Source organism: Etheostoma spectabile, chromosome 5 (assembly GCF_008692095.1).
Source record: "Etheostoma spectabile isolate EspeVRDwgs_2016 chromosome 5, UIUC_Espe_1.0, whole genome shotgun sequence".
Taxonomy (NCBI): Eukaryota; Metazoa; Chordata; class Actinopteri; order Perciformes; family Percidae; genus Etheostoma; species Etheostoma spectabile.
This window is the reverse complement of record NC_045737.1, coordinates 20,810,622-20,835,924: the sequence shown is the minus strand read 5'-3', so window position 1 is coordinate 20,835,924 and position 25,303 is coordinate 20,810,622. Positions and strand designations below refer to the sequence as shown.

General features: G+C 37.8%; 4 protein-coding genes and 1 long non-coding RNA gene across 9 annotated transcripts; 2 read left to right on the top strand and 3 right to left on the bottom strand.

Annotated features, from left to right (window-relative positions):
• The first annotated feature begins 284 nt into the window (after nt 1-284).
• LOC116689753 (uncharacterized) lies at nt 285-23,869 on the top strand. Its single transcript, XR_004332084.1, has 3 exons — nt 285-1,026; nt 20,801-20,804; nt 23,858-23,869. It is a non-coding gene; the product is annotated as an uncharacterized LOC116689753 (long non-coding RNA).
• rpl6 (ribosomal protein L6) lies at nt 1,077-6,147 on the top strand. Its single transcript, XM_032516359.1, has 6 exons — nt 1,077-1,348; nt 1,447-1,545; nt 4,675-4,818; nt 5,494-5,542; nt 5,649-5,833; nt 5,957-6,147. Exons 1-6 carry the CDS (start codon nt 1,178-1,180, stop codon nt 6,107-6,109), a joined length of 801 nt encoding a protein of 266 aa, XP_032372250.1. The 5' UTR covers nt 1,077-1,177; the 3' UTR covers nt 6,110-6,147.
• dynll1 (dynein, light chain, LC8-type 1) lies at nt 8,385-10,727 on the bottom strand. 2 transcript variants are annotated; one of them, XM_032516369.1, is made up of 3 exons: nt 10,583-10,727; nt 9,704-9,842; nt 8,385-8,766 (listed from the first exon to the last, which is right to left on the bottom strand). In XM_032516369.1, the coding sequence occupies exons 2-3, from the start codon at nt 9,833-9,835 to the stop codon at nt 8,629-8,631; spliced, it is 270 nt and encodes an 89-aa protein (XP_032372260.1). In that variant the 5' UTR covers nt 9,836-9,842; nt 10,583-10,727; the 3' UTR covers nt 8,385-8,628. The 2 variants fall into 2 exon arrangements, with proteins under 2 accessions (XP_032372260.1, XP_032372259.1); XM_032516368.1 differs by having other exon boundaries at nt 10,579-10,724.
• On the bottom strand, nt 15,330-20,884 carry polb (polymerase (DNA directed), beta). Of its 2 annotated transcripts, XR_004332083.1 has the most exons (15): nt 20,651-20,884; nt 20,293-20,350; nt 19,264-19,330; nt 18,498-18,572; nt 18,320-18,378; nt 18,040-18,089; nt 17,810-17,861; nt 17,647-17,701; nt 17,502-17,574; nt 17,353-17,423; nt 17,138-17,224; nt 16,941-17,008; nt 16,630-16,769; nt 15,939-16,491; nt 15,330-15,859 (listed from the first exon to the last, which is right to left on the bottom strand). XR_004332083.1 is itself a non-coding variant. In XM_032516356.1 (14 exons), exons 1-14 carry the CDS (start codon nt 20,709-20,711, stop codon nt 16,397-16,399), a joined length of 1,011 nt encoding a protein of 336 aa, XP_032372247.1. In that variant the 5' UTR covers nt 20,712-20,884; the 3' UTR covers nt 15,330-16,396. The 2 variants fall into 2 exon arrangements, 1 of the variants encoding a protein (XP_032372247.1); XM_032516356.1 differs by having other exon boundaries at nt 15,330-16,491.
• Nucleotides 21,175-24,727, bottom strand: enkd1 (enkurin domain containing 1). Of its 3 annotated transcripts, none has more exons than XM_032516354.1 (8): nt 24,462-24,727; nt 23,849-23,939; nt 23,306-23,530; nt 22,944-23,116; nt 22,714-22,812; nt 22,355-22,497; nt 21,690-21,826; nt 21,175-21,589 (listed from the first exon to the last, which is right to left on the bottom strand). In XM_032516354.1, the coding sequence occupies exons 2-8, from the start codon at nt 23,931-23,933 to the stop codon at nt 21,429-21,431; spliced, it is 1,023 nt and encodes a 340-aa protein (XP_032372245.1). In that variant the 5' UTR covers nt 23,934-23,939; nt 24,462-24,727; the 3' UTR covers nt 21,175-21,428. The 3 variants fall into 3 exon arrangements, with proteins under 3 accessions (XP_032372245.1, XP_032372246.1, XP_032372244.1); XM_032516353.1 differs by having other exon boundaries at nt 21,178-21,589; nt 22,714-22,857; XM_032516355.1 differs by lacking the exon at nt 24,462-24,727 and having other exon boundaries at nt 21,177-21,589; nt 22,714-22,857.
• Between the last annotated feature and the right edge of the window lie 576 nt (nt 24,728-25,303).

The window sequence follows — 25,303 nt, the reverse complement described above, 5'->3', positions numbered from 1 at the left end:
ATGTATGTAATGTTCTGCTGGAACAGAGATTAAGGATTGTTTAATTAGTTTTTCTTTAGTTTTTTACATCAATTAAAAGTACAAAGTTAGGAACATTGTTTGTTCTTTATATATGTAAGCTCTATACAAGCATTAATTGTGTTTTTGTTTGTATGAGCAGATGCAACAGTAATATATATAAATGAATTAGTAAAGAAACTGAAAATTAACCATTAAAGAAAAGTGTGAAAATGTTGTTTTTTGTTAAATACAATTGCAATGTTGATTATCTTTCTTTTAAATATATTTAGGACCACCAAGTAAAGGGACCACCACATCCTTAAAACTGGACGTAATTACGTAGACGTCATCGTGCAGCGTCCTTATATGCGTCACATCCCCGGATGTCGGTCTTTTTTTCATAGCAAAGGTAAGACTCCCTTGCCCTGGTGTTTCTGTTGGAATAAAATCTGTTTGCATCTGTGTTACAGAATAAAAACTAGAGTCTCCAAATGTCAGGAGATGAATCCTTGTATTTAGACGATGCATTAGACATCGTTATTACTATGATTCGTCCGTCATGAGTATAATAATGAACAGTTTGTTCTATCGGTAGTCCTAGGCCGCCGGTTAGCCTTCGTGCTGGCCACAACGTTAGCTAGCTAGCTGGCTAATAGAAACGTGTTGTCCTTCGTCAGTCTTCTGTACTGTGTTACCATATATTACCATGTTATTCCGTTGTCACGTACTTACATTTACCTATAAAACATTAAATTGTCAGTTTGAAGAGACAAGTGGCTAGCTAGCCAGTAAAGCGCCGTTTCAGTGCTATGTTGCTAATTTCTAGCTTACGTTACTTTTTATGCAGTTCAGCAGTGGTTGTGGTGTTAGCGCTCAACCAAACACGTTTTGTTTTGTGGTATGGTTGTGATGTTTTAACAATTGTGTAAAATGGTTGTGATAGTCTTTTGTTTACAAATGCTGTTTGTAATTTTGATTGAGAACATGATTTGTTACTTGAAGACTGCAACTTAGTAATGATACAGTGTCATTAAACTATGAACTATTTATTGAACTATTAAACAGTATGCAAAGTATTGTCCAATCAAAGATGAAGATGGTTTGTGGTCTGAGGATTATTAAAATGAGCCATATCAAATAAAATCACACACTACACTATTGTTGTTGGTATACTAACATGTCTTACTTTGCTTTGTGTCAGATGGCAGAGGGAGACAAAAAGGCTGCCAAGAAGAAGCACGGGAGCCGTAACCCGGTTCTGGTCCGGGGCATCGGCCGTTATTCCCGGTCCGCTATGTACGCCCGCAGGGCCATGTACAAGAGGAAGACCAAGACTACTGAGACCAAGGTGTGGATAGATCTGTGGCACCCAACAAAATGAATAACAAATTCACATCCACCTTGTTGACTGCGTCTTATATTGACAATAATTTGCTTTGGTTTAAGGTGGAGAAAAAGCTCAAGGTGAAACCCCAGGCAACTGTTGTCAAGACAGTTGGTGGAGACAAGAATGGAGGCACTCGTGTTGTCAAGCTGCGCAAGATGGTGAGTAATTTTTAGTATTTTCCTTCAGATTTTATTTGAGTTGGAACTGTAAATGTCACTGATCTGACAGAGACATTGAATTAAGTAGCACACATGGAGAACAGTCTAGGATGTGTGCTTGACTGAGAAATGACTCCATCGTATACTAGGATTGTGCTGAATAGCAATAGGATCGTATATCAGTGGTTTAAGAGATTTGTTTTTTTTCCCTCATGCCAATATTAAAGGAACCCTTTGCAGTTTTGGCCACTTCTTTGCTGTTTTCTCGCAGGTTTCTCTATAGAGCGCCCCCCCAATACAGCGTTGGAACTTTAGTAGCTCCAATGTTTACTTGTGTCTGACTCCTCACTCGGTCAGTCTGCCCCGTCCTCTCTTCCGCCGACAATGCTTTGCTAGCTTCTTTTTTGCCAGCTCAGCCATGACGATAGTTTGAAAAACTCCATCACTACCTTGTTCTTATAGCTAGCCGGTTCATATATGTGTAGTGCCACGAAGCAATTATTTGACCGTGAGACCTGATGTTGCACGACATCGCCAGCCCAAAGTTGCGAGGGTGGTTTTTCTGCTTGCAGGCGTTAGGGGAAGCGAGATGACCACCATTCACCCCTGAAAAGTAATAAGCATTCCAATGACTCCGAAGCTGTTAAGTATTGTTAAATTAAGCTTAAAAAACTGCAGAGTTCCCCTTTAAGACGATTCTACCTCCCTATCAGAACTAAGATGTTAAAAAACAGGGGCTGTACAATTAATTGAAGTTTAATCAATTACTAAAATGTAACGAGACAATTACTTTGCAAATGTTTTGCAAGTACTTTTGCCTTCTGTTCTGAATGAAAAGTTAAATGGGGAAGTATTAAAGGAAATTTCACAGTTCAAGTTGTTTTCACTGGTATAACTGTTTCACTGTTAAGTTGTATAATTGCAGCATCTTTCCAAAAGTCAATGAGTAATGTTAAATAATCGTAATTTCTTTTCCATAAGTGAGCAACCCAAAAGAATCTCTAGAATCTGCACCCTACTTCAGTGCCATGTGTAGGAATTAGCAAACTAACGTTGGCTAACAAGCCAGCGGCGGGTCTTTGAGGTTTGGTCCCTCCGTTTCCACCGTAGGGAGAATTCTTTGCTTAGAGAAGGGATGACAGTCTGGCCAAGAGAGCCTCACTTCCCATTAGGGCTGAACAATATTGTTTTAGCATTGACATTGCAATGTGCGCATGCGCGTTAGTCACATCGCAGGACGTTACGATGTTTATGCATAGACTATAAAAAGTAAACTTCCACCGTTCTTTTTTTTACATGATTATTACCGGCGACTCTTCCTGATTTAATTGTTGTTGGATACAGAGTTTGTTGCTAGTGCGCATGACATGCAGGTCTGATCAATTAATCAAACTAACGAGCTGGCCCTGCTAGTCGACCACAACCTGAAATTTAGAGGAAGCAACATGCAGTCACTGTCAATCACGTTAGCCTGGATTGATATTATAAGAATACAATGGTGTCACGCTAGTCAACCAGCGTATTTCTACCTAATTTCCCTCTCCAAAACCACTTCAGAAGAGCAGCGTTAGTCACAGCACTCAGCTTACTTGCTTTGTTGTTTGTAAAGTATTAAAAGTTTAACAAAGAATAAGTCACATTAGAAAAGATGCTTTTTCATTTTTTTCTTCTATGTAGATGCACTCCCCTACAAAATCATCGCAGTAGTTGAGAATGATTTATTTCCAAATAGTTGTCATCTTTTAAAAGATACTTTTTCTTTTTTCATATCGCAGGGGGAAAATATCGCAATGTAAGATTTTTTCCAATATCGTGCAGCCCTACTTCCCATAACAACCCCCGTTTGGACTAACGTCACATACACACGTTGCCCACATTGCTACCTGCCTTAACCCGTTTGTGCCGGATACTTTGCGACGAGACATCTACCGCCGTTTACTGCGTTGCGCAACTCTGAGCCGGCTGCCGCGTGGCGCACCATTTTGTATTTGTCAGTCTTTTCATGACGCGTGCAGCAGAGAACGCACTGTCATTGGTTCAAAATACACATGAGGCGGGTTTTGAGAGACGAGCGAGAAAACTGCTCCGACAGAGGAAGTGGTAGATTATGATGAAGACATTCTCCCTCCCAAACTCCTCACTATCTTCCACCTCAACGTCACTGCCCTCGCTGTCAAAATCCTCCTGATTGCCTCGTAGCCGTTTTCTCGCTCGTCTCTCAAACATTCATAAACAAACGCACATGTATGTCTGGTTGATTGATGTGATTTTCAGCAAACTACGGTACATTTTGGTGGTCACATGGCCAACAAGACCCGCCTCATGTGTATTTGAACCAATGACAGAGCGTTCTCTGCTGCACGCGTCATGAAAAGACCGACAAATACAAAATGCTGCGCCACGCAGCAGCCAGCAGGAGGTTCAGAGTTGCGCAACGCAGTTACCGGCGGTAGATGTGTCGTCGCGAAGCATCTGGCGCAAACGGGTTAAAGGGGAAGGGTCGGATGGTAATAATGTAAAAAGAACGATGAAAGTTTACTTTTCTATCAAGGAGCAAAAAAGAGCGGCAACATCCTGCGATGTGACTAACGCGTACATTGCTATGTCGATTCTAAAACACAATATCGTTCAGCCATGATGTACAACATATAACTTCAATATAAGAGGAATGTGGCACAACATGGATTTGAAAGCAGTTATTAATAGCCTATATATTACTATAAAATTTGTTTTGGTTAAAATCAACAAATTGTGATCTCAGTATTGATCAAAATAATTTATCATTTTAGCCATCATCTTGCAGCCCTGTTGTGGGTAGCACAGAAATGTTTGAATGACAAATAGTTTACTGCCACCTGCTGGTATGTGGTTATTTCTTTGCATGCATGCCCAGAACGTACTTGATACTTGGCTGTCAGCTGTAGTTTGTGTGGTGTGTTCCGGTGTTCATTTCTGGCCAAGACAAAGCTGACCTGGGCCCAGTCGGCACCGCTAGTTCTCGGCCGTCCGCTTGGTGTGTCAGGGCCTTAAGTGAAAATTAATGAACCTGTTTTTTGTTTTGTTGTCACTGGGTTTTTGCCGCAAACCTAGAATTTAAAATGGTAATATTTTCATGTGCTGCTGTTGTAGCCTCGCTACTACCCCACAGAGGATGTTCCCCGTAAGCTGAAGAGCCATGGAAAGAAACCCTTCAGCCAGCACAAGCGGAAGCTGCGTAGCTCCATCACCCCAGGAACTGTCCTCATTCTGCTCACTGGTCGCCACCGTGGAAAGGTGAGAACCATTTTTGGCATGTCACTCCGCCCAGCCTCAAGTAGGGACAGAGTCTGAGGTGTCTCTCCGAGGGAACTTCTAACCTCCATATGGGAACAATGCAGAAAATGAGGGACACTTCACTGTACACCATCTAATGCTGATCATAGAAGGCAGTATTTTACCAATTGTAATAGAGGGGGACTAGAGACAGAATTTTCTCGAACTGTCACAGAAATGTCTTACAATGACAACATGATGGCAGTGCAATTCTATGTTCATAGATTCATAGGACAGGGTGCCTAGAGATATTGGTCCCAAAACAAATCGGTGGTTTGTCCTTATTTTGCATGAAAAAAATGTAGTTTCTGCAACAAGCATGCTTGACACATCACTATAATCACACACCCTCTGTACCACAGACATTGTCCCTCCCTCCCACACTTAAACGCTACATGGCAAGTTATGAAGGCATGTTAGTGCCCACACACACTCTGACCTAAATGTTTTAACGGTGAATCTGACAGGCACAGCGCCCTCCTGATGATAAAATTAGGATTTTGTCAAGTCTAAATAGCTTAGCATGAAAGTGGATTGTACTATTACACGGTCTTATGCAAATGGCACAAATGTGACTTTATGAGCTAATACAATAGCTTAATGCTAAAGAGTTTTTTTTTTTTTTTTTTTTTTTAGCGTGTTGTGTTCCTGAAGCAGCTCTCAAGTGGTCTCCTGCTTGTCACTGGTAAGGATGACTGTTTTTGGTGGTAAAGATTGTACAGGTCGTACAGCAAGATGCTGGACATCTTTATACTCCTTTTCTAACGGTTTCCTTTCTTGCATACTTGTAGGCCCTCTTGCCTTGAACAGAGTACCCCTGCGCAGGGCTCACCAGAAGTTTTCCATTGCCACCAACACCAAAATCGACATCTCTGGCATGAAGATCCCCAAAACTCTCAACGATGCCTACTTCAAGAAGAAGAAGCTGAGGAGACCCCGTCACCAGGAGGGAGAGATCTTTGATACAGAAAAAGAGGTAAACTAACTGATATTATCTTATATTACACTACTGTGCACATTTTGGCCATTTCTGTGGGACAATGGCTTCTGGATTTACGATACCTGAGTCACTGGTTTTTTCTCTTCTCTTCATCTGCAGAAATACCAGCTGACCGAGCAGAGGAAGGAGGACCAGAAGGCTGTAGATGCGCAGCTCCTGCCCCTCATCAAGAAAGTACCGCAGCTCAAAGGATACTTGCGCTCTTCCTTCAGCTTGTCTAATGGTGTCTTCCCACACAAGCTGGTTTTCTAAATGTGTTGTAATAAAGAGTACCACCGTCTAATACCCTCTCTTGCCTCATTTGTTCTGAAATGGAGCAGTGTAGAGTCCAGATTGGGTCGACTGTTTGTCAGAGCTGTGACCAAACCTGCCCCATACTGATTGCAGCATTCATGTAGTGCCCAACAGTGGAATACCAGAATCATGGACAACAGCAAATTAAGAATTTAAAAAAGCAAAAATATAAATATACTCTAGTCTGTGCTAAAAGATAAGTGGAGATTTAAAAACTACAGTAATTTCCAAACTGAGAGGCCCCACAGTAACTAGATTAATAAAACCTTATTCCCAGTGGTTTAGTGTCAGGCCTGGTGGGGGTCAACATGGGCCCAGTGGGCCGCTAGGCTTGCAACACACGGGGAAACCCTGTTCAACTTCTAGTTATGATCTATGAATCAGATTTTGTCAGATATCCCAGGCAACTACATTATAAATGCCTAAGGTAAGGATATCTTGTAGATTGAACTGAAATAGAAACTGAACTACTTAAGTACCATGTATGTTCAGTGTCTATGGCAGGATGTTTGCTCAGTTGGTTCTTCTGTAACTAGATAAAGAGCATCAGAAACTGAAAGGCTAATCCTGTCCTGAAAAAGCTCAGCGGTATGTATGATGCAAGTGACTTGAATCATATTGAACGAGATGTTAACAGTATCAAAGATGTTTCCCTGATATGTTAGTGTTTTCCCAATTATTTGCCTTTCCAGATTGATGAGAAATGTCATATGCATACACTACCATGGCTACAACAAATTTATAAATCCATCCCTCTGGTTAAACGCACTGTAAATTTGTCAATACAAGGTATACATATCAAACAAGATGTATCTTGTCATATTGGATTATACAGTTGTGTTCAAAACGACAGCAGTGCAACATCACTAATCTCAAATCATATTCTTTGGCAGAAGTGATATTTCTGAGGAACAGCAGACTTTGATTAAAAAGTTGATTTGATAGGGGAAAACATTAGTGCAGAAAATTATAGGCTGCTGAGCCAAAATGATTTCAAATACCTTGAAATGGCATCCAAAGCCTGAACTACATGGGAAAAAACGGTCAACTACCATTTGAATGGATTGAATATCCAAAATAGCAAAGGTTCAACTAATGATCAGCAAAGCAGACTTAAAGTTACGTGAGGAAACTACTAGAACTGTTGGGTCCTTGTAAATTCTGGAGTGTGGTCTAGACCTACTCTATCTGTAAAGTGTCTTGAGATAACTATTGTTATGAATTGATACTATAAATAAAATTGAATTGAATTGAGTAATGTTAGGATCAGAAGAAGGCTATATGAAGCATAACTGACAGAAGCCCCCGCAAAGTCCCGTTGCTGAAAAAAAGACATGCACTGAATAGGTTGAAATTTGCCAAAGGGCACATTGACTGGTCAGAAGAGAAATGGCACAACATTCTGTGGACTGATGAGAGCAAAATTGTTCTTTTTGGGTCTAGGGGCCGCAGACAGTTTGTGCATCGACCCCCATGCACTGAATTCAAGCCACGGTACACTGTAAAGATAGTAAAGCATGGTGGTGAAAACTCCTGTTATGGGGTTTCTCATACTGTGGTGTTGGGCCTATTTATTGCATACCAGGGATCATGGATCAGTATAATACATCAAAATACTTGAAGAGGTCCTGTTGCCTTAAGCTGAAGAGGAAATGCCTTTGAAATGGGTCTTTCAACAAGACAATGACCCAAAACACACCAGCAAGTAAGCAAAGTCTTGGTTCCAGATAAACAAGATTAATGTTATGAATTGTGGAATGTAGTTCAACCGTCCTGGGCTGGAATACCTGTTCACAGGTGACAGAAGTTGGTCGACTCCATGCAACTCAGATGTGAAGCAGTTCTCAGAAATAATGGTTATGCAACTAAATAGTAGAGCAGTGATTCAATGTAAAGCAAACCCTTGAGACGTTTTTCAGTTTCAGTATCGGTTTATACATTAAATGTGCGAGTTTGTAATGCAAATACTGCTATTTTTTTAACAGCCTAATATTCCTTTTTCAACACTTACTGTAAAGGTATAACACAAACTTGATCAATTTTGGTCATGTTTTGATTTTGGAATTGAATTAGCAGTGTTCCTAATGCATTCATATTATAGAATTAAAAGCTATTCTAAGGATTTTGAGCATTATTCACTTTTTTTAAACACACTGTAATTATTCTGAACACAACTGTAAATATCCTGGTTCCATTAGTGTATAATGAAGCAATGAAATGACCTCACCAGACATTGGACCCAGACAGCTTAACAGCTACGCTTTAATTAAAAAAGACATGTCTAATTTAACAAGACAAAAATAAATACAAGAGTTTCATCTCTTTAACATGGCCACATTTGTTATCCTCAAAAACAGAACAAAGTAGAAAGCAGCACAGAAAAAGGCAGCGGCCCCTTGCCACGGAATGATAAGTGCCTTCGTCAAATCAGTCAGTACTGTATGTGTGGTCATCTGTTGTTGAGAAAACGCGTTCCCTCAGCCAGACTTGAACAGCAGAATGGCCACCTGACCCAAGTAGAAGTATATGAAATGCTTGGTCTCATGAGTCACGTAGCTGCCAAAGTTCCTCCCAACGATGCAGTGCCAAGTTGGGTTATATTTCTTGTCGAACTCCTGTGACACAAAGACGTTGGGTTAAAACGTTTGGGTATGACAAACCACAGGTATCATTTATAGTTTTAATCACAACTGACAATAGGCTTAGACTAACTTCTACTATATGATACCACTAATGCTCACACCCAATTTGTTTTTACTAATATTCCCAATAACACACCATTTTTGGATCTCTGTAAAATATAGAGTGTTGTCTAAATCTATATCTGGAAATGATTTGACACTTAATAAAACTGAATTTAATAGTGTCACTGACTGGAAATTTTTTATATTGTATATATTATATAACCTAGTCACTACATTTTTGAAAGATTTACTTGACAAGTCTAGGAATTTGGCCATTGTGACGCCCTTTTAGGTTTAACAATTACACGGTAAGATAGCTTATTAGTTTTGTGCTGACTTGCATGAATTTCACACATTTGTTTGATACATTTTTTCTTCTTTCAGTTATCTTCTGTGTAAAATACTGTATCTTATATTGCCAATTTTGTAAAAAAAAATAAAAAAATAAAACAAATAGAAACATGACAATCTTGTGTCCTAGGTGTAAAAAAAACTCCTCCAGTAAAACGAATGTGACACTGCCAAGACTAAGGAGAGTGCATGGAAGATAATATACAGTTATACCTAAGTTTTTAACAGTGTCCCTCACTAAACTGATCAGGAATTGAGATACAAGGTGGGTATGAGGCTACTACAGGACATTCAGTCCTAGGGCAACTGCTTTACTCAGGAAGAGGGGAAACAATTACAAATACCAGGCTGGGCTAACATGAATTATGCACAGGGTTGTTGGCCATTGAGTTCAAAATAGCTTTACATCACTAGAAGTACTACATTTTGCTTACAAGTCAGTAGGTTAAAGTTGCACTGTGTGAACGTAGGAATAAGGAATTGAACTAAGTGAAAGATGCGTCAGCAGTGGTGTTACCTTTTTGATGTATGCAGCAATGTCTTTCTCGATGTTGTACTTCTCCAGGGCCTGTGTGGCACACTCAACGGCGTCCTGCTGCATGTCCTCCGACATGTCGGCATTTTTTATCACTGCCTTTCTTTCAGACATGGTTGCCCTGGGAAACCAAAACACAGCGGAGGATTTATCATCACCTTCACAGGCGCATTGGCACACAAACAATGCAATACACTCTAGCGCATGAGCATCCCAACAGTCCTCATCATCAATTGACTAAAACGATACTGTATGGAGAAGATACAGGGTCTCATCATCCAAGGGGGGAAACGGCTAGTTAGTGACGAAGTTATCATTACATAATAACTGACACATAACGTTACCATTTAAACTAGCCATTTCTACAAGTGTTGCATAACAACTTCCATCAGCTCGGTGGATGCGCGCTCTGCGTAGTTTCTATGGATACGCAAGACATTTGAGATTATCGTCTAAATTTTACCAGAGGTTTCATCAAAAATACAAGTAATTTGAGGCTGCAAAATGAAAGTACATTCTTCAACTAAAAACATTAACGTAAGACGTTAGAAAGCAGCGAAAAGGCAAGCTTTGCGTCAACATCAGGATACCAATATTAACATCAAACCCTCACAATAAGATAATGTTTATAAATAGGACTTAACATTATCAGATGTTAAAGGGAGAAGGGTTTTGCCACAGGTATATTCCACGAGCTGTAAACCCATTAACTAACGTTAGCTGCTCATTCATCCCGCAAAAGGAATAACAGTTAACGTTAAACAGTAAGCACAGATGTTGCCCTTCGACAATATTTAAAAAACTGAATCAATTAACCAACCGATAAATTTTTCAACATGCCAAATGTTTAAATGTACCTACTAGTCTCCCGTATAGTGTTTGGCTAGCTTTTAAAGAGACGACCGCTCCTGTTGTGACAACTCCCGCGAAGTGGTTGACACAAAAGTAATGTGGGTGTGTAGCGTAAGAGACTGCTGCCTTGACGTGTTCCTATTGGCTGGTATTAATGCACAGGGCGCTGTCATTGGCTGATACAGGACTATCTTTCAGGCATTTCCGCCTGCATTTTATTTCAAACCATCATGCTTTGCGACACAATCGTTGCCTGGGCGCGAAATTACGAATCTTTTTAGCTAATCAGTGCAAAAATAAATAACGTGTACAATACATGTCTAAGTTTACATCTCCCTCGTACAGTTTGATGTTTTCTGTATTGCTTTTTGTCTGTTTTCTTTTGTTAGGCCTGATATTGTTGTTTCATGTATAAATACAAGATGTTAAAGTGGCAAGATTTCAGTCAGTGGTTTATTTATAATTTCTATTTGAGTGAAATCAATGCAGTTTGGATCTGGTCTGATACATGAGCTTCATGTTTTCAGAGTTATGTGCATAGTTACATTATTTTTGTGTGTATGCAATGTTGAAAAACTAAGAGGAGTTTTTTGGGGAGATGCCACGTCAGACATCTAGTTTGTAATACTGCAAATATATATTGCAATACTTTCATCAGTGTGTTACTTCAAATAGTGACTTAACAGACAAATAACTTAAATGAAAATCGGTAATCATTTTAAAGTGATAATTTTTTAATGTGATGAACTGACTTTTATCTCATTGTAGGCTATTATATATATACATATATGTATATTGTTAAAGATTTTGATTTTAAAACATATATGACAGTTTTAGAAAACTCAAAACTCAAAAATGATGAATTGGCAAAAACTATTAGATTATTTAAAAATTTCAATATTACTCCATTGCTAAGCAGACCCCAAAGGTTTGCCATAAGAACTGTACTTAAGAAAAGGTCATAGTATAGTATGTTATAGAAAATGTCATAAAAAGTCATAGTATATATATGTCTAAAAAAGTTGTAAAAAATACATCATAGTATAGTTATAAAACATGTCATAAAAAAGTCAGTATAGAGCGTCATGTGTCAAAAAAGTAGTTTTTAATGCACAGTGGTAGAGTGGTTGCCTGCCAATTGGAAAGTTGGTGGTTTGATCCTTGGCCTTGTGCGCATCGTAGTGCAGTGTGAGTGTTCATTTGATGAGCCTTGTGCGGCAGCCTTGGCCACAGTGTGCGAATGGTTCCTGTACTATACCATAAGCGCTTTGAGTAGTTGTTGTCATAGTTTAGTATTCATTAAAAAAAAAATCCTATTATGCCATAACAAGTTAGAGGCTATGAGATGTGTTGTGAAGCCGTTGGGGGAAGATCCTTTTATATTAAAATGCCTTTACAATTATAGTTTTCCTACGCAATTATTTTTGTTATTAAACATCTGATTAAAAAAAGTAATAAAAAAATGAATAGTTAAGTATGCCTTAAAAAGACTCACACAGTTTGTCAAAAAAACGTGTAGTATAGTATGTCACAAAATATTCATAGTATTCCATTAAAAAGTTATAGTATAGTATGTCATAAAAAATGTAATAAAAAAGTCATAGTATAGTATTTCATAAAAAGTCCTTGTATAGTTTGTCATAACAAAGTCATAGTGTGTTATTTAACACTTGATAAAAAAAAGTCATAGTATAGTATGTCAGAAAAATGGGATGAAAAAGTCATAGTATATTATGTCATACAAAAGTCATAGTAGGCTATAGTATGTCATAAAAAGTCCTTGTATAGTATGTATTTGATAGTGTAGAATGTCATAAAAAGCCAACAGAACAAGTTAACAAAAAAGCCGTAGTATACTGTGCCATAAAAGGTCACACAAATCACAGTATATTTCATAAAAAACATTATTAAAAAAATGAAATTAAATGTCACGTGAATGTGATAAGTCATAGAATGTCATAAAAAAATGCCATGAAAAAGTCATAGCATAGTATGCCATAAATCAGTCATAGTATAGTATGTCGTAAAAAAGTAAAAAAAAAAAAAAAAGCCATAGTTCAGTGTGCCATTAAAATGCCATTAAATATTTCATAGTTTAGTATGTCATAAAAACGTGATGAAAAAGTCACAATATCATGGAAACATCATGGCATAGTATGCCATACAAAGTCATAGTATAGTATGTCGTAAAAAGTCATAGTTTAGTATTTCATTGAAGGTTCTCCAGTCAGTGCCATTGATCAAGTCCCTGGCTCAGATCTGGAGTTGGTCCCCGGGTGCTGTAAATAGTATGTCATAAAAATCCATAAAAAGTCATAGTATAGTATGCCATAAAAAAGTCACGGTATAGTATTCATAAAAAAGTCACAGTATAGTATGCCATAAAAAGTTATGGTATGTCAAGAATTTGTGATAAAAAAAGCCATAGTTAAGTATTTCCTAAAATAGTCGTAGCACAGTATGTCATACAAAAGTTATAGTAGGTTATAATATGTCATAAATAAGTCATAGTATAGTATGTTATTAAAAATGTGACAAAAAAGTCATAGAATAGTATGTCATAAAACGTCATAGTATAGTATGCCACAACAAGTCATAGGATAGTATTCCATAACAAGTCCTAGTAGGCTATAGTATGTCTTAAAATTAATAGCATAGTATGTCATAACAAGTCATAGTATAGTATGTCATAAAAATGTCATAGTATAGTATGTCATACAAAAGTCAAATGTCATAAGTTATTGGAAACATCCTATTAAAATGTTATGTTTATGTGATGTCTTACAATGTCATAAAAAATTCATTGTATTTCACAAAAAATGTCATTAAAAAGTCACCATATTTCATAAAAACTGTCATTAAAAAGTCATAGTAAACCATAAAATTGACATTAAATAAGTCATGGTATAGTACATCAAAAGTCAATAAAATGTTAATGCAATAAAAAAAGGCATAGTTTGTCATAAAAAGTAATAGTATAGCATGCCATAAAAAAAATCATAGTATAGCAAGTCATAAAAAGTCATAGTATGTCATAAAAAAAGGTATACAGTCCCTGACAAAAGTCTTGTCGCTTGTGTACAAATTGCCCTAATGCGCTGAATATATTTCTAATCAGATTTATACAAGAAATGCTCATTTAATCACAACAGTTTTGTAATAATGTTTCAGTGCAAAAAGAAACTGTCAAAAGTATTCTAATATTCACGCTTGGTAAAGCCCATTGAGTACATTTTTGCAAAGACATAAGTGTTGTCGCCTTGTCATATGAGCTTCACCTGTGACTAATAATGGATCAATCAGGTCTCAGGTGTGTATAAAAACAACCCCAGTACCTAGACCTTCACATCAACTGCAACTAGACCTCTGCAAACATGCCTAAGATTCACCCTGGCCTAAAGTTTTAATTATCAAGAGGCTGAGACCAGATCCAGTGCATGGGGCAGACACCTTCAATGTCTCAGCGTCAAGTACAGAGGATTAAAAAAACATTTGAAGACACTGGAGATGTTTTGACAAGCCCAGTCAGGCGACCCCGCAAGACAACTGCTCGAGAGGATCGTTTGTTGGCTCGAAAATCCAAGGCCAGCCCATTTTCCACTGCAGCAGAGCTCCACCAGCCCTGGTCCCCTGAAGTCCCTGTGCAACCAGAACGGTTTGTCGGATTCTTTCTCGAAATGGCCTCCATGGTCGAATCAGTGCCCGAAGCCAGCACTAAACTAAAGACAATTGAAAAACCGTGTGGCATTTGCCAAGGCCCACAGCCGGCTAAAAGGATGGACGCTGGAGAAGTGGAAGAAAGTGATTTTTCAGATGAATCTCTGTTGATTACACCACAGTTGCCGCAATGTTGCAGGAGACCTACTGGAGCCCGCATGGATCCAAGATTCACCCAAAAACAGTGAAGTTGGTGGTGGAAAAATCATGGTCTGGGGTTACATCCGTATGGGTGTGCGAGAGATCTGCAGGGTGGAAGGCAACATCAATAGTCTCAAATACCAAGAAATCTTAGCTACCTCTTATATCCTCCCACCATAAAAGAGGCCAATTCTGCAGCAGGATGGTCTCCATCGCATACTTCCATCTCCACTTCAAAGTTCCTCAAGGCGAAGAAGATCAAGATCTCCAGGATTGGCCGGCCACGTCACCAACATGAACATCATGGAGCATATGTGGGGTAATGAAAGAAGCATGGAAGACCAACCAAGAAATATTGATGAACTCTGGGAGGCAGCAGACTGCTCTCCTAGCATTCCGATGACTTCATCAATACATTGTATGAATCCTTGCCAAAACATGGATGCAGCCTTCAAGCTCATGGAAGTCATACAAGATATTAATTTGGATCTACACAACCACTATTAATTTGCTACATATTTTAGTATTTGTAGTAAATTTGTTCAATTCATGTATAGGCGACAAAACTTTTTTCTTGCCAAAATTTAACCTTTCTGTCTTTAGATAATAAACTTTTTTTAGTGACATATTATTTCAGTGCATTGAACATCATTTGGGAGGGTTTTAGCTTTTCATATGAGCTATGTCTTACACCAATGATTAATTAAAAGTCAGGTTATAGCAGGTGTTTCTACAAAATAGATAAGCGACAAGACTCTTGTCAGGGACTGTAGTATGCTGTAAAAAAAAAAAAGTTAAAAAGCCCTAGTATAGTGTGCCATATAAATGCCATTAAATATTTCATAGACTGTCTAATGATCAAGTCATAGCAAAATATATGAAATTTGACATTGTATAATTTCTTTATCCATTTATTTTACTCATAAATACTCAAAGTAAACAATGTGATATTCAAAAACACAGTCTTCCATTGTTTTATTTTTGTTTTAAATAGTTTGAGAAATGTTTGCAATCATCCACATACAAAACTGAATCCAAATCTTAATCTTCAAATTGTGTGTTATAGATTACAATCTGTCTCCCGGGTACACTGTAGCCATATTTCAGGTACCAAATTCTTTAATCTGCTGCTTTTAAAATGCCTCCCATAAAAGTTACTGAAGATACAATTATGTCTTGACTTAACACACGTTATTTTCACACAACCACATACAAAAGATTCAAGTCTACCAGTGTAACAGTCATATATTCACACATCAATTAACTGAGAAAATGTTTCTATGATGTTTTTGTGCCAAATTAGCATTCATATGCAGAAAGTGAGCCCATTAACCACAAATAGCATTTGCCTCATTGCATTTTTTACTTTCCAAATATTTAGTTTCCCCAACTTAGAAGAGAAATACTATAAGTTTAAAAATACACACTCTTAAATGTTCATGGTGAATGCGTAACAATTTTACATTAAAACACTTTGCACAATTCAGCCAAAGAGTTAAAGGGCAACACTGTCAAGGCCCAATGCCTAGATGAAAGTGGTCCTCCTCATTCATGATGGACCAACAACTCTAACAGAAGCTAGTTCTTTGAGTTCCTCTTAGATTATGGTATAATCCTTAAAATGAAAAATGTAGTCAAAAAATAAATTAGTTAAGTTTTTAAACATGATTTAAACAAAAAAAGCTTAAATATGGAGCCTGAAAGCCTTGACAAAGATACCATATACCATTAAACCGAGAGAATTAAGGAGAGAAACTGAAGATACAAAAAAATAATTTTCTTTTGCAGAGAAATTAAAGGGGATGATTTCATTTTAAGACCAGTACAAAAATTGAAATTACTTTCCCCGTTCTTTTCAATAACATTGTTGAATAGAATACTAACACACAAATTGGTACACATGCTTCTCGTTTGCAGGAAAGCTGTAGCTTCAAATACAGATGTAACTGTAAGCTGTTCTTTACTTCACTCGCTGCGCTCTTTGGGCTCTCTGTATTTGTAGTGAATGTATTCAAAGATGTCTCTCTCACTATCCACCAACAGAGGCTCGCCTGCAACACCTACAACAGATCCACAAAGAAAAATAGCAGATATTACAAGCTTAAAGCATGACTCACTGGTTACTGACTGATGCCAGAAGACACACATGGATGGAACAGAGTTGAGCAAGGTCATATGTCAATTCCACTGAGACTCACCAGTGACCCCAACTGGCCGAATGGTGTACTCATTGAGAGTGAAGCCCTTCTCCAGAGCATGAGTTCTCATGTTTTTATTGAAGATATCACTTCCAGTGAAATAAAGAACTCCACAGTAGTACTGGTCCTTGGGAATTAGCCTTGGGTAAATGGAGAAAGGGCAGTTAGAGAGCAGGAACAGACGGTTGATTAGAAGAATAAACAAAAACAGAAGGTTGCCTCTTTACAGTTTTTGTAGTATATCCAATTGTACTGTGAAGACAACGTTTTGAGAGGAAGATCATAGATTTGAGCAATATCAAGTAGGGCACCTAATATCAATACGCCTGTGAAGGTATTCTTCCTCATCTTCATCATTCGATTGCAGCTGGCAGACTCCCTAGAAAACAAGATCCAGCACATCATGACCACAGTCATGCGCTTGATGGGTTGGATGTAGTTACTGTACTAACTGCGTTATCAAACACATACAGCTGAGCACAAGAGAGGAAATAAGCACAAGCCTCACCATGTACTTGGTGTCTCCTTTAGACAGGGTGTCGGTCACAAACCCAATAGACTCCAAATGCTCGACGACGGCATGGAGGAGCTTGGGCTGGAAAAGAAGATAAATAAAACAAAATGAATTGTTAAAAGAAATAAGCCAAACTGTGATTAGTTGCATTGTTAACGTATTATCCATTTACAACATGAAAAGTGAGCCACAGTAGAGAAGAATCTTACCTGCTTCTGAGTCTGAGAGGTGTAGTCTGGGTGGGTCAGCAAAATATCAATATCACCACTCGATGCTGCACCTGGAAATTATGAACATGTAAATCAATATCATGATTGATAAAGTCTCCTCCTATCTTCCATCACTCCTAAAGTTTTACCTCTCCTGTAGCTTCCACAGATTGTCCCAATATATTCTGTATCGAGCTCCTTCAACTCTCCAAGAATAAGAGTCTAAACAAAACACACAGTGTAAGAACACTCAAAACTAATTTGAAGACAACAACAACGTAAATGCTTCATCACCTCCATCTGTTCCATTTCAGCACGTGGAATCCTTTTCTCAAATTCTTCAAAGTACCTGAAGGTGGCAGAATAATCCATGAAACGCAACACGTATCAATAGAGAAAGACTTTAAAATATTTATATAACAACTATTTATAACAAAAAACATTCAGCTAAACTTACTTGAGTCCAATCTGTTGATGATGGTTTAGCTTGTGCTCAATCTTTTTCAAATCTAAAAATTCAACAAAAAACAGCATAGAACATTACTCCTTTTATATCATACCAAAGCTACATAGTGCATATTTATCAATCTTACAATACAATGTATGTGAAGATAAAATCTCAAGTCACACACACCAATAATACGATTAAACAAACATGTTTGAACAATTCTAATAAACTAAACAAACCTTCTAACGTCTTCACCCCTTCTTCAAAAAACTTCCTGGCAGCCGCAGGGCTGAAGTCAAGACCCAAGAGATGCAGTTTGTTACATGAAGCACATACAGTAAAATTACATGAATAGATAAAGCTGAACCCATTCCTGCATCCCTCTGGAGTGGCCACTAAAAATGAACTCAAATGTTTACCAAGTGCATTTTGAGTAGTCATCATGCACATCACTGTGAATGTCAATATAAAACATGAGCTTTAAAACAGGTTTTTACATTGGTATGTTTAACAACATACCCAATTCCAGTGACTCTGGTAAGGAAATTGATGGATGAGCTGGTGTCATCGTTACGGATCTAGAGGGAAATATAAAAGTAGGATATCAATCTGTATAATACATTGAAATTGAGCTATTTTCAAACACATACCGTTGCAGTGTGACATAGATCATGTTTTACCACGCCCCAACACCCACCTTTTCCAGTTTCCGTAGTTTGCCAGTTTGCAAGAACTCATCAATCTTTTCAGCTATTTTAGCTCCAACACCATCCTGTTAAAATATGACAACAAACATGAGGCTGCTAAATAGTGTGACCTGCAGCAGTTATGTAAGACGGGCAGAGTAGTACTATTGACAAACAAAGGCTACAGCAGAGGGAATCTCATAACACACAACCAAAAGCAACATGAGCACAGTAGTGGCAGGGAAGACAAAAAATTACGGAGTTTTTTTTTTTCAGTTTGCAAGCACCATAACACTGAAATTGCCAGTAAAGCAAATAATTTCAGCTGTCCTGGTCAAGTTTAATACAGAGACAGATATGAAGAGAGGACTCTAAGACGTGGTGAATCTGATCAATTGAAATTGATTAAACTAAAAATGACCAAGAAAAACATCCACAAAAAGTGTGTAAATGCCAACACAAAACTTGGTATGGCTGTAATTTCAAAGGGGGAATGTAGATTAAGATCCTTTTGAGATATCAAGCCGATTCTTCTTCTATGATGATACCGATCATTGGTTACACCAACCTAGTTTCAGACATGTATTAAAACATAATAGAGAATTTCTTAATAAAGCTCAGTCTCAGTTGGTGGTTGCTGCACAAGGTTCCATCATGCATGTAGATCAGTGTAAAGTTTTTACATATTTATTTTGTGTCAAATAATTCCCTAATGTGTTTTATTTTTTTTATAACGACAACAACTGAATACCTTAAAACCAAAACCAGTGCACATACCAGTTTCTTGGCCTCTTCACCACTTTTGATTTTGTTAGGGTACTTGGAGATGGTAGATGCTGCTTTCCTAGACAGGGGATAAGCACAATGATTTGTAAAAGATATTGAAAGCCTAAATTAAATCTTAAAGACATATAAAGTAGCAAACATAAAGTTCTGATAGAAAGCTCCTTTTAAAAGGCCTCAAAAGAACCATTTTGTTAAAATTACAACTAAGTTTGACCACATTTACTATTTAACTCCCCTCCCAATATCAAATGTATTATACACTTAGTGACCAGTTTATTTAGTAGTTCAAGCTAAAACGTCTAAACAATGCAGAGACCTACCTCCATAAAGGTTATAATTTTCATTATTTGTTGAAACTTCTGTGAATAGGTTTTATTTAAAGGGTATGGTCATTTCAGAGGCTGTACTATATATGATTTGAGACAGCCTAACTGGATAGTGATATACAGCCAAAATCCCTGAAAAGTTGATTAACACATCACTAAAACCGTTTCAATATAAAGTGATTGTTGGTCTTCATAGTTTTAAAATGGCAGTTGAGTTGATGCTTTCTAAGCATCCGAGACTGATGTATTGTTTCAACAGTATTACATGTGTTTCGTTATTGTATGAACAATAATAATACATTATTGTATGAACATTAATGTAACCCTCTTCATCTTTAACAAAGCAAGGTTCAAGGTTCTTTATTTGTCACGTGTACAACAATTACAAAATATGTGTTGCCAATGAAAATCTTAGGCCTAGCTCAGGCACCTTCCAACAATGTTATGTAATAAATAACTACGAAAAGAAAATCATGTAAGTAAAAGCAAAATCTTCTACAAATTAAGTAATATTATTTGTGTAGAATGTATTGCAAATAAAGAAAACTGAATGTAAAGAGAATGCAATCGGAATGTAGTAATTATGTATGCATAACGAGAAGTAATACATAATATACAGAGGTGTAAACAGTTTTGAAACAGTAACCCTGACAATAATAAAAGCACACATCACTGCTGAGGCTTGAGATCTTACCTGTAAGCATTGTACTTGTGTATTGCCCTGTTGACGTTTTTCTCGTAATTGGCCAGCTCTGGAAACAGAAGTAATGGCTTTATATTTACCTCACACCCCTGCAGTTTATAGCCACTATTTTAAGAAGTGCCAGTTCGGCTGAAGGCATTTAAATGACAAAAAGGTGACTATCAGCGCAGAGAAACTCAGATTTTAGCTGCAAGAAAACCAGATAACAAAGGCAAGACATAAATAACATAATTTAGCATATTTGTTTTACAAATATACACGTAACGTTATGCAAAGTTATTCGGTTACTTTTACTTAAACACAACCCAGGTGTCACGCTAGCTATTGTTAGCTAAGATCCTTTGCGTACCGACAAGAAAGTCTGTTATTCCCTCATTGAGGGATTCCTGTGGCGCTTTCCTCTTGCTCATTGTTGCTTTGGTAAGTTCTCAAATGTCCGTTTTAAACTTAAACGGCCTTGTATGTATGCATGAAAAGTTAAAACCTATTTGTGGGTTAGGCTAGTCTCTGACTAGCACATTAGCTAGCTCAAGCTGAACAATGACCAAAAGAGGCAGAGGGGGTGGGGCGTGCGTCATACGTCACACATACCCGGAGTTGTGACGTCCGCTTTCGTCAAGTGAAAAATAAAGAAGAAGCTTTCGTCAAGTAGTAGTGGCTAGCAATGTTCAAATAAAATGACTTCCTCAGCACTCTGGAACATATTGACTTTGTCCACACTGGTATTTTAAGGTTTACCCAAGAATTTAAACCAAATTTTAAATTGTGGACATACAATGACGTAACAAATGTATTCATTATTTCAAAACAGACAATTCTATACAAAGACAAAACATTGTTTATTTTTCTTCCAAGAGAAAACTGCATCTTATTTAGTATAATGTGTATTGTTCTTTTTTTGACTGATTATGAGTAACCTCAATGGCTGGTCTTATGTAATAGTAGTAGTTTATAATATATAATTTCAAATTTAATAAAAGGAAACACTTTTCCAAAAATAAAATGATAATCTATTGTACAAGGTTCTGTGTTTTGTTACATTATGCAACTACAAAATGAATATTAATCTTGATAAAGCAGTGAATTTACAGGAACATCTCCTCTTCCTTCTCTTTCCTCCTCATGCATTAGGAATCTATTTTTACATAAACTTTGTCCCTGGAGAATATTTTAATGGCCTCCTCGATTTCAGAAAGCCTACAATCAAGATGGGCCCGACGTGAACGAACACTCAGATTGTCAGCTTTGAGAGGGAGAGACAGCAGCTCAGACACCAGGGAGCGATGGGCTGAGGAAACAAAAAACAAAATTAGAGAAGCAAATATTTACTATACATGTAGTACCTTATTGTAATGTAAGGGCAGAGATAAAGAGCGACAGAGACATACTCTCTTTGAGGGACTTCAGTGTCTCCTGTCTCTCACTCTCAGGCATCAGGGTGTGACCAGCTGGGGCTGTAGGATCAGGTGCGTTCCTCCTCCTCTCCTCCTCCTCTTTATGCCACTGCTCCTTCCTTTCCTCAAGACTGAGAGGGCGTTCATGTGTCATTGAGAGGGAGAATTGAAATGACAGCAAGAGCATTATAATTGTGTCAAGAGTCATGTGACTTTAATAAAATGGAAAGATCCCTCAAATCTGATTTGAAGAGGTGTGTTTTGTGTTTGAACTGCGTAGTAATAATATTGTTTAGTGATTTTGAGTCACTGGGTCATACTACATGGAAGTTATTGAAAAGATATCATAAAATTTCCATAAAAATACATTTTATTTATAAAATAGAAGAATAGAAGCTCTTCAGCTCTTCATTTTTAAAACAGACATATCATAAATATTTTTCTGATTTCAAAGAAGCACTAACATCCCACATGAAGAGGTGTGTCCTGTGTGTCCAGTGTAGTAATAATATCTGGTATTGAGTGACAGGGTCATATTACATGAAAGCTATTGAACAAACCATTAATTTTCCATAAAGAAAATATTCATGTAACTTTTGAGTAGAGAATGACATTTGATTGTAAGGTAAGGATGTAAGAAATGGCATAAGAATACTCACTACTGAGGCACCTGTCCCTTGACGGCACTGGGGACAGGCTTATCTCTAAGGTTTGTCAGTGACTGGGACCGACGCAGCACAGTTTTTCCTGCAGACCGGGCATTATGTTTTATGAAGTCTATTGTCTGGCCTTGCACCTGTAACTGTATCCACATACAACAATGTATGGAATTAAAACAAAAAAGGAAATAATGCAGATACACATCAAAGTGAGCAAAATGCACATTCATGTTATTTGTTTTGTACTTTTGGAGCAAATTACAATAGTTGCCAATATATACAGTATAATCAATGTACTATACCTCTTATTGTCTAATCATGTATGTTTAAATAAATACACCTTTATTTGCAATTCTCACTTGCAAGTTCTGGTCCTGTATGGAGTTGCAAGAAGCCGGGCGTTGCAAAGCTACAGGAGAGGTTTTGGAGCGTGGTCTTGGTGGAGCAGCAGAGTGAGCCTTCAGATATGTTAGACACTGTGGTTTAGTAGTTGGACTAGAAACCTGCATTAAAGAGACTGGATTAAAAGTGAACCAGAGGAAATCATTATAACTCAAGGACTTCCATCTTTTGCAGACAGGCTCCTTACCTGTAACTGGACCATCACCCTGGATGGGACGTTTTGATATTTGGAGGAGGTCCAAAGAGCTTTGACTGGAACCGGACGAGACTGTGCTCTCTCAGCCTCATGCTCTTTGCAGCGTCTCTGGATCTCCCTGAGCCGACGCACATTCTCTTTACCAAAGTCATGTACCCGCTGTTCTGAGGGTCAAGAATTGCAAAAGTTGTCTCAATAACATTTTTAATTTTGTTTCTCTTAGTTGCTATGACAATTAAAAAATGGAAAACAAGAAATAAGAAGATACACTTATACTATCCTTCAAAAGAAAACAGACCCGCTCTTTTTTTTATAGCCCAAATTTACAAACCTGAAAAATGTATTGCACTTACTCTGTTTGGGAACAGGGGTGATAGAGACACCTTCTAGTTTGAGTAGTTCTCCCACTACTCCTCTCTGTCCTCGTTCCAGAATATGGGTGGCATTAGGACTGATACGGGGACGATGTGGGGGGGTACGAGCACTGTAGCAGCCAGGGTGCAACACAGGATCTGGAGCGAGAGGCCCTGAGAGCAGGGCCATAGTCCCATCATGGTTTCCCTCTAAACGGCCACGTGCTGGAGAAAAAAAGAAAAACTAAACGAGGTCACTTAAGGCTAATCTTTTGTTAATAAACTGATGAGTTCAAACACATGAAGACAAGATTTGGGTCACTCATGCATGTCAAGAGGTTAACTCCAAAGAATCCACAAAGGTTCTAACAAATCGTTCTTTTAATGTTGTCAAAAGGAGACATCCATCTTATTATTATTATTATTACTATTATTATTATTATTATTATTATTATATTGAGTTTGCCCAAAAGAACTGGAAAACAACATAATAACTGTTTTAAGTTTGTCTTAATATTGAAGAGCCCCATGGCTGCATCTAACCTGAAGCAGGTCGTGTGTAGTACTGAGGAAACAGAGAAGGATCTGGGGGAATTGGCCCAGATATTGATGAAGGTCCCTCACACATCTGAAGCTGTAAATTGTACAAAAGAAGAAGAAAACAACAACAACAACAACAAGTACAAAGATTGGTGTTAGAACTTAATGACAAGTAGGATAGAAAATAACTGCACCTTTCTAATAATATATATACTTGAGGGTTTAAATCCCACCGAATGAATGAATAAGACTATGCAGAAGTGCAGTTTATGTTCAGTCAGTAACGTTGTATGGTGGCTGCAGGACAGCTATAATGAATTACTGGACAAGTCAATCAGTCGTTCTATATGCTATGAAAATCCTTGTTCGTCCAGCGTTGCATTGTTTGCTAACGTTGTTACCTAACGCCGTCCAGCTATAAATACTGTTAACTTAATCAGCTAGCTAGCTAGCTAACGCTAGTATTTTGTAAGGTCAGCTAGCTAGTTAGCGTTAATCAACAAGTGTTCTTTGACCCGAAATTATTTGCAATTGTTTACGTCGACCAAACAACTTTAATCGATTACGTTGCACTACTACGGACGGTTGCATAAAGTAATCAAGAACAGGTGTTTACCTTTATTAGCTAGCTCTCGCCTTGTTTATCAGTTGAGAATGACGGCTGATGACGCTAAGGTATCAACACTTGTTCCAGCATTCTTCACCATGGCAACGGGGCTGCACACAGAACTAGATTGGACAGAAGAGAGTTCCCCCAAAGTCCAAAACAGCAATCTCCGACTTCTATCAAAACAATTTAATTTTACCAAATCAATTTAACTGATAAGCAATTAGTAATTTATCGAAAATAAGACACGGACACAACGGCGGATTAATAACAACAGCCAACAATTAGTGTGTTACTGCCAACTATTTTGTGTCAGTTCAATTTTCGTAGACTAGCCATGACGTATCTCACGCCTTAAGATGTGTAGTTAGCCTGGACCATAGACCTCAATAATATTCAGTTTTTGGCCCGGACAAGCCGCTGTTTAAATGCTCACCTGTAGGTTTGAGTTCTAGGTTATAGCAGGTGTATTTCTATTCTAATCCCTCTGGTGCCTGTGTGCAAGATCCATGTAATCCCTGAGTACTGCCTATCAGGTTTACTAAATTCCTACATCTCTGCTAAATACCACATTTTAATTAAATTTGACTGCCATACCCAAACCCAAACTATAGCTCTAATCTTAACTATTCCGACCCTTATTTAAAATATAACATACCTATCTAAACATAAATGTGATTGCTGGGACATGCTGGAGAGGTACTCATTCTCAGATTGAGTCCTGTCTGACAGGTCTTTCATTATGGCAAATCATAGACTGTGTATTATTATATAATTACTGTATAATATCAACGGTCTATGGGGCAAATACACCCAGTGTTCACGAGGGATATTAGCTATAGGTTATTGCC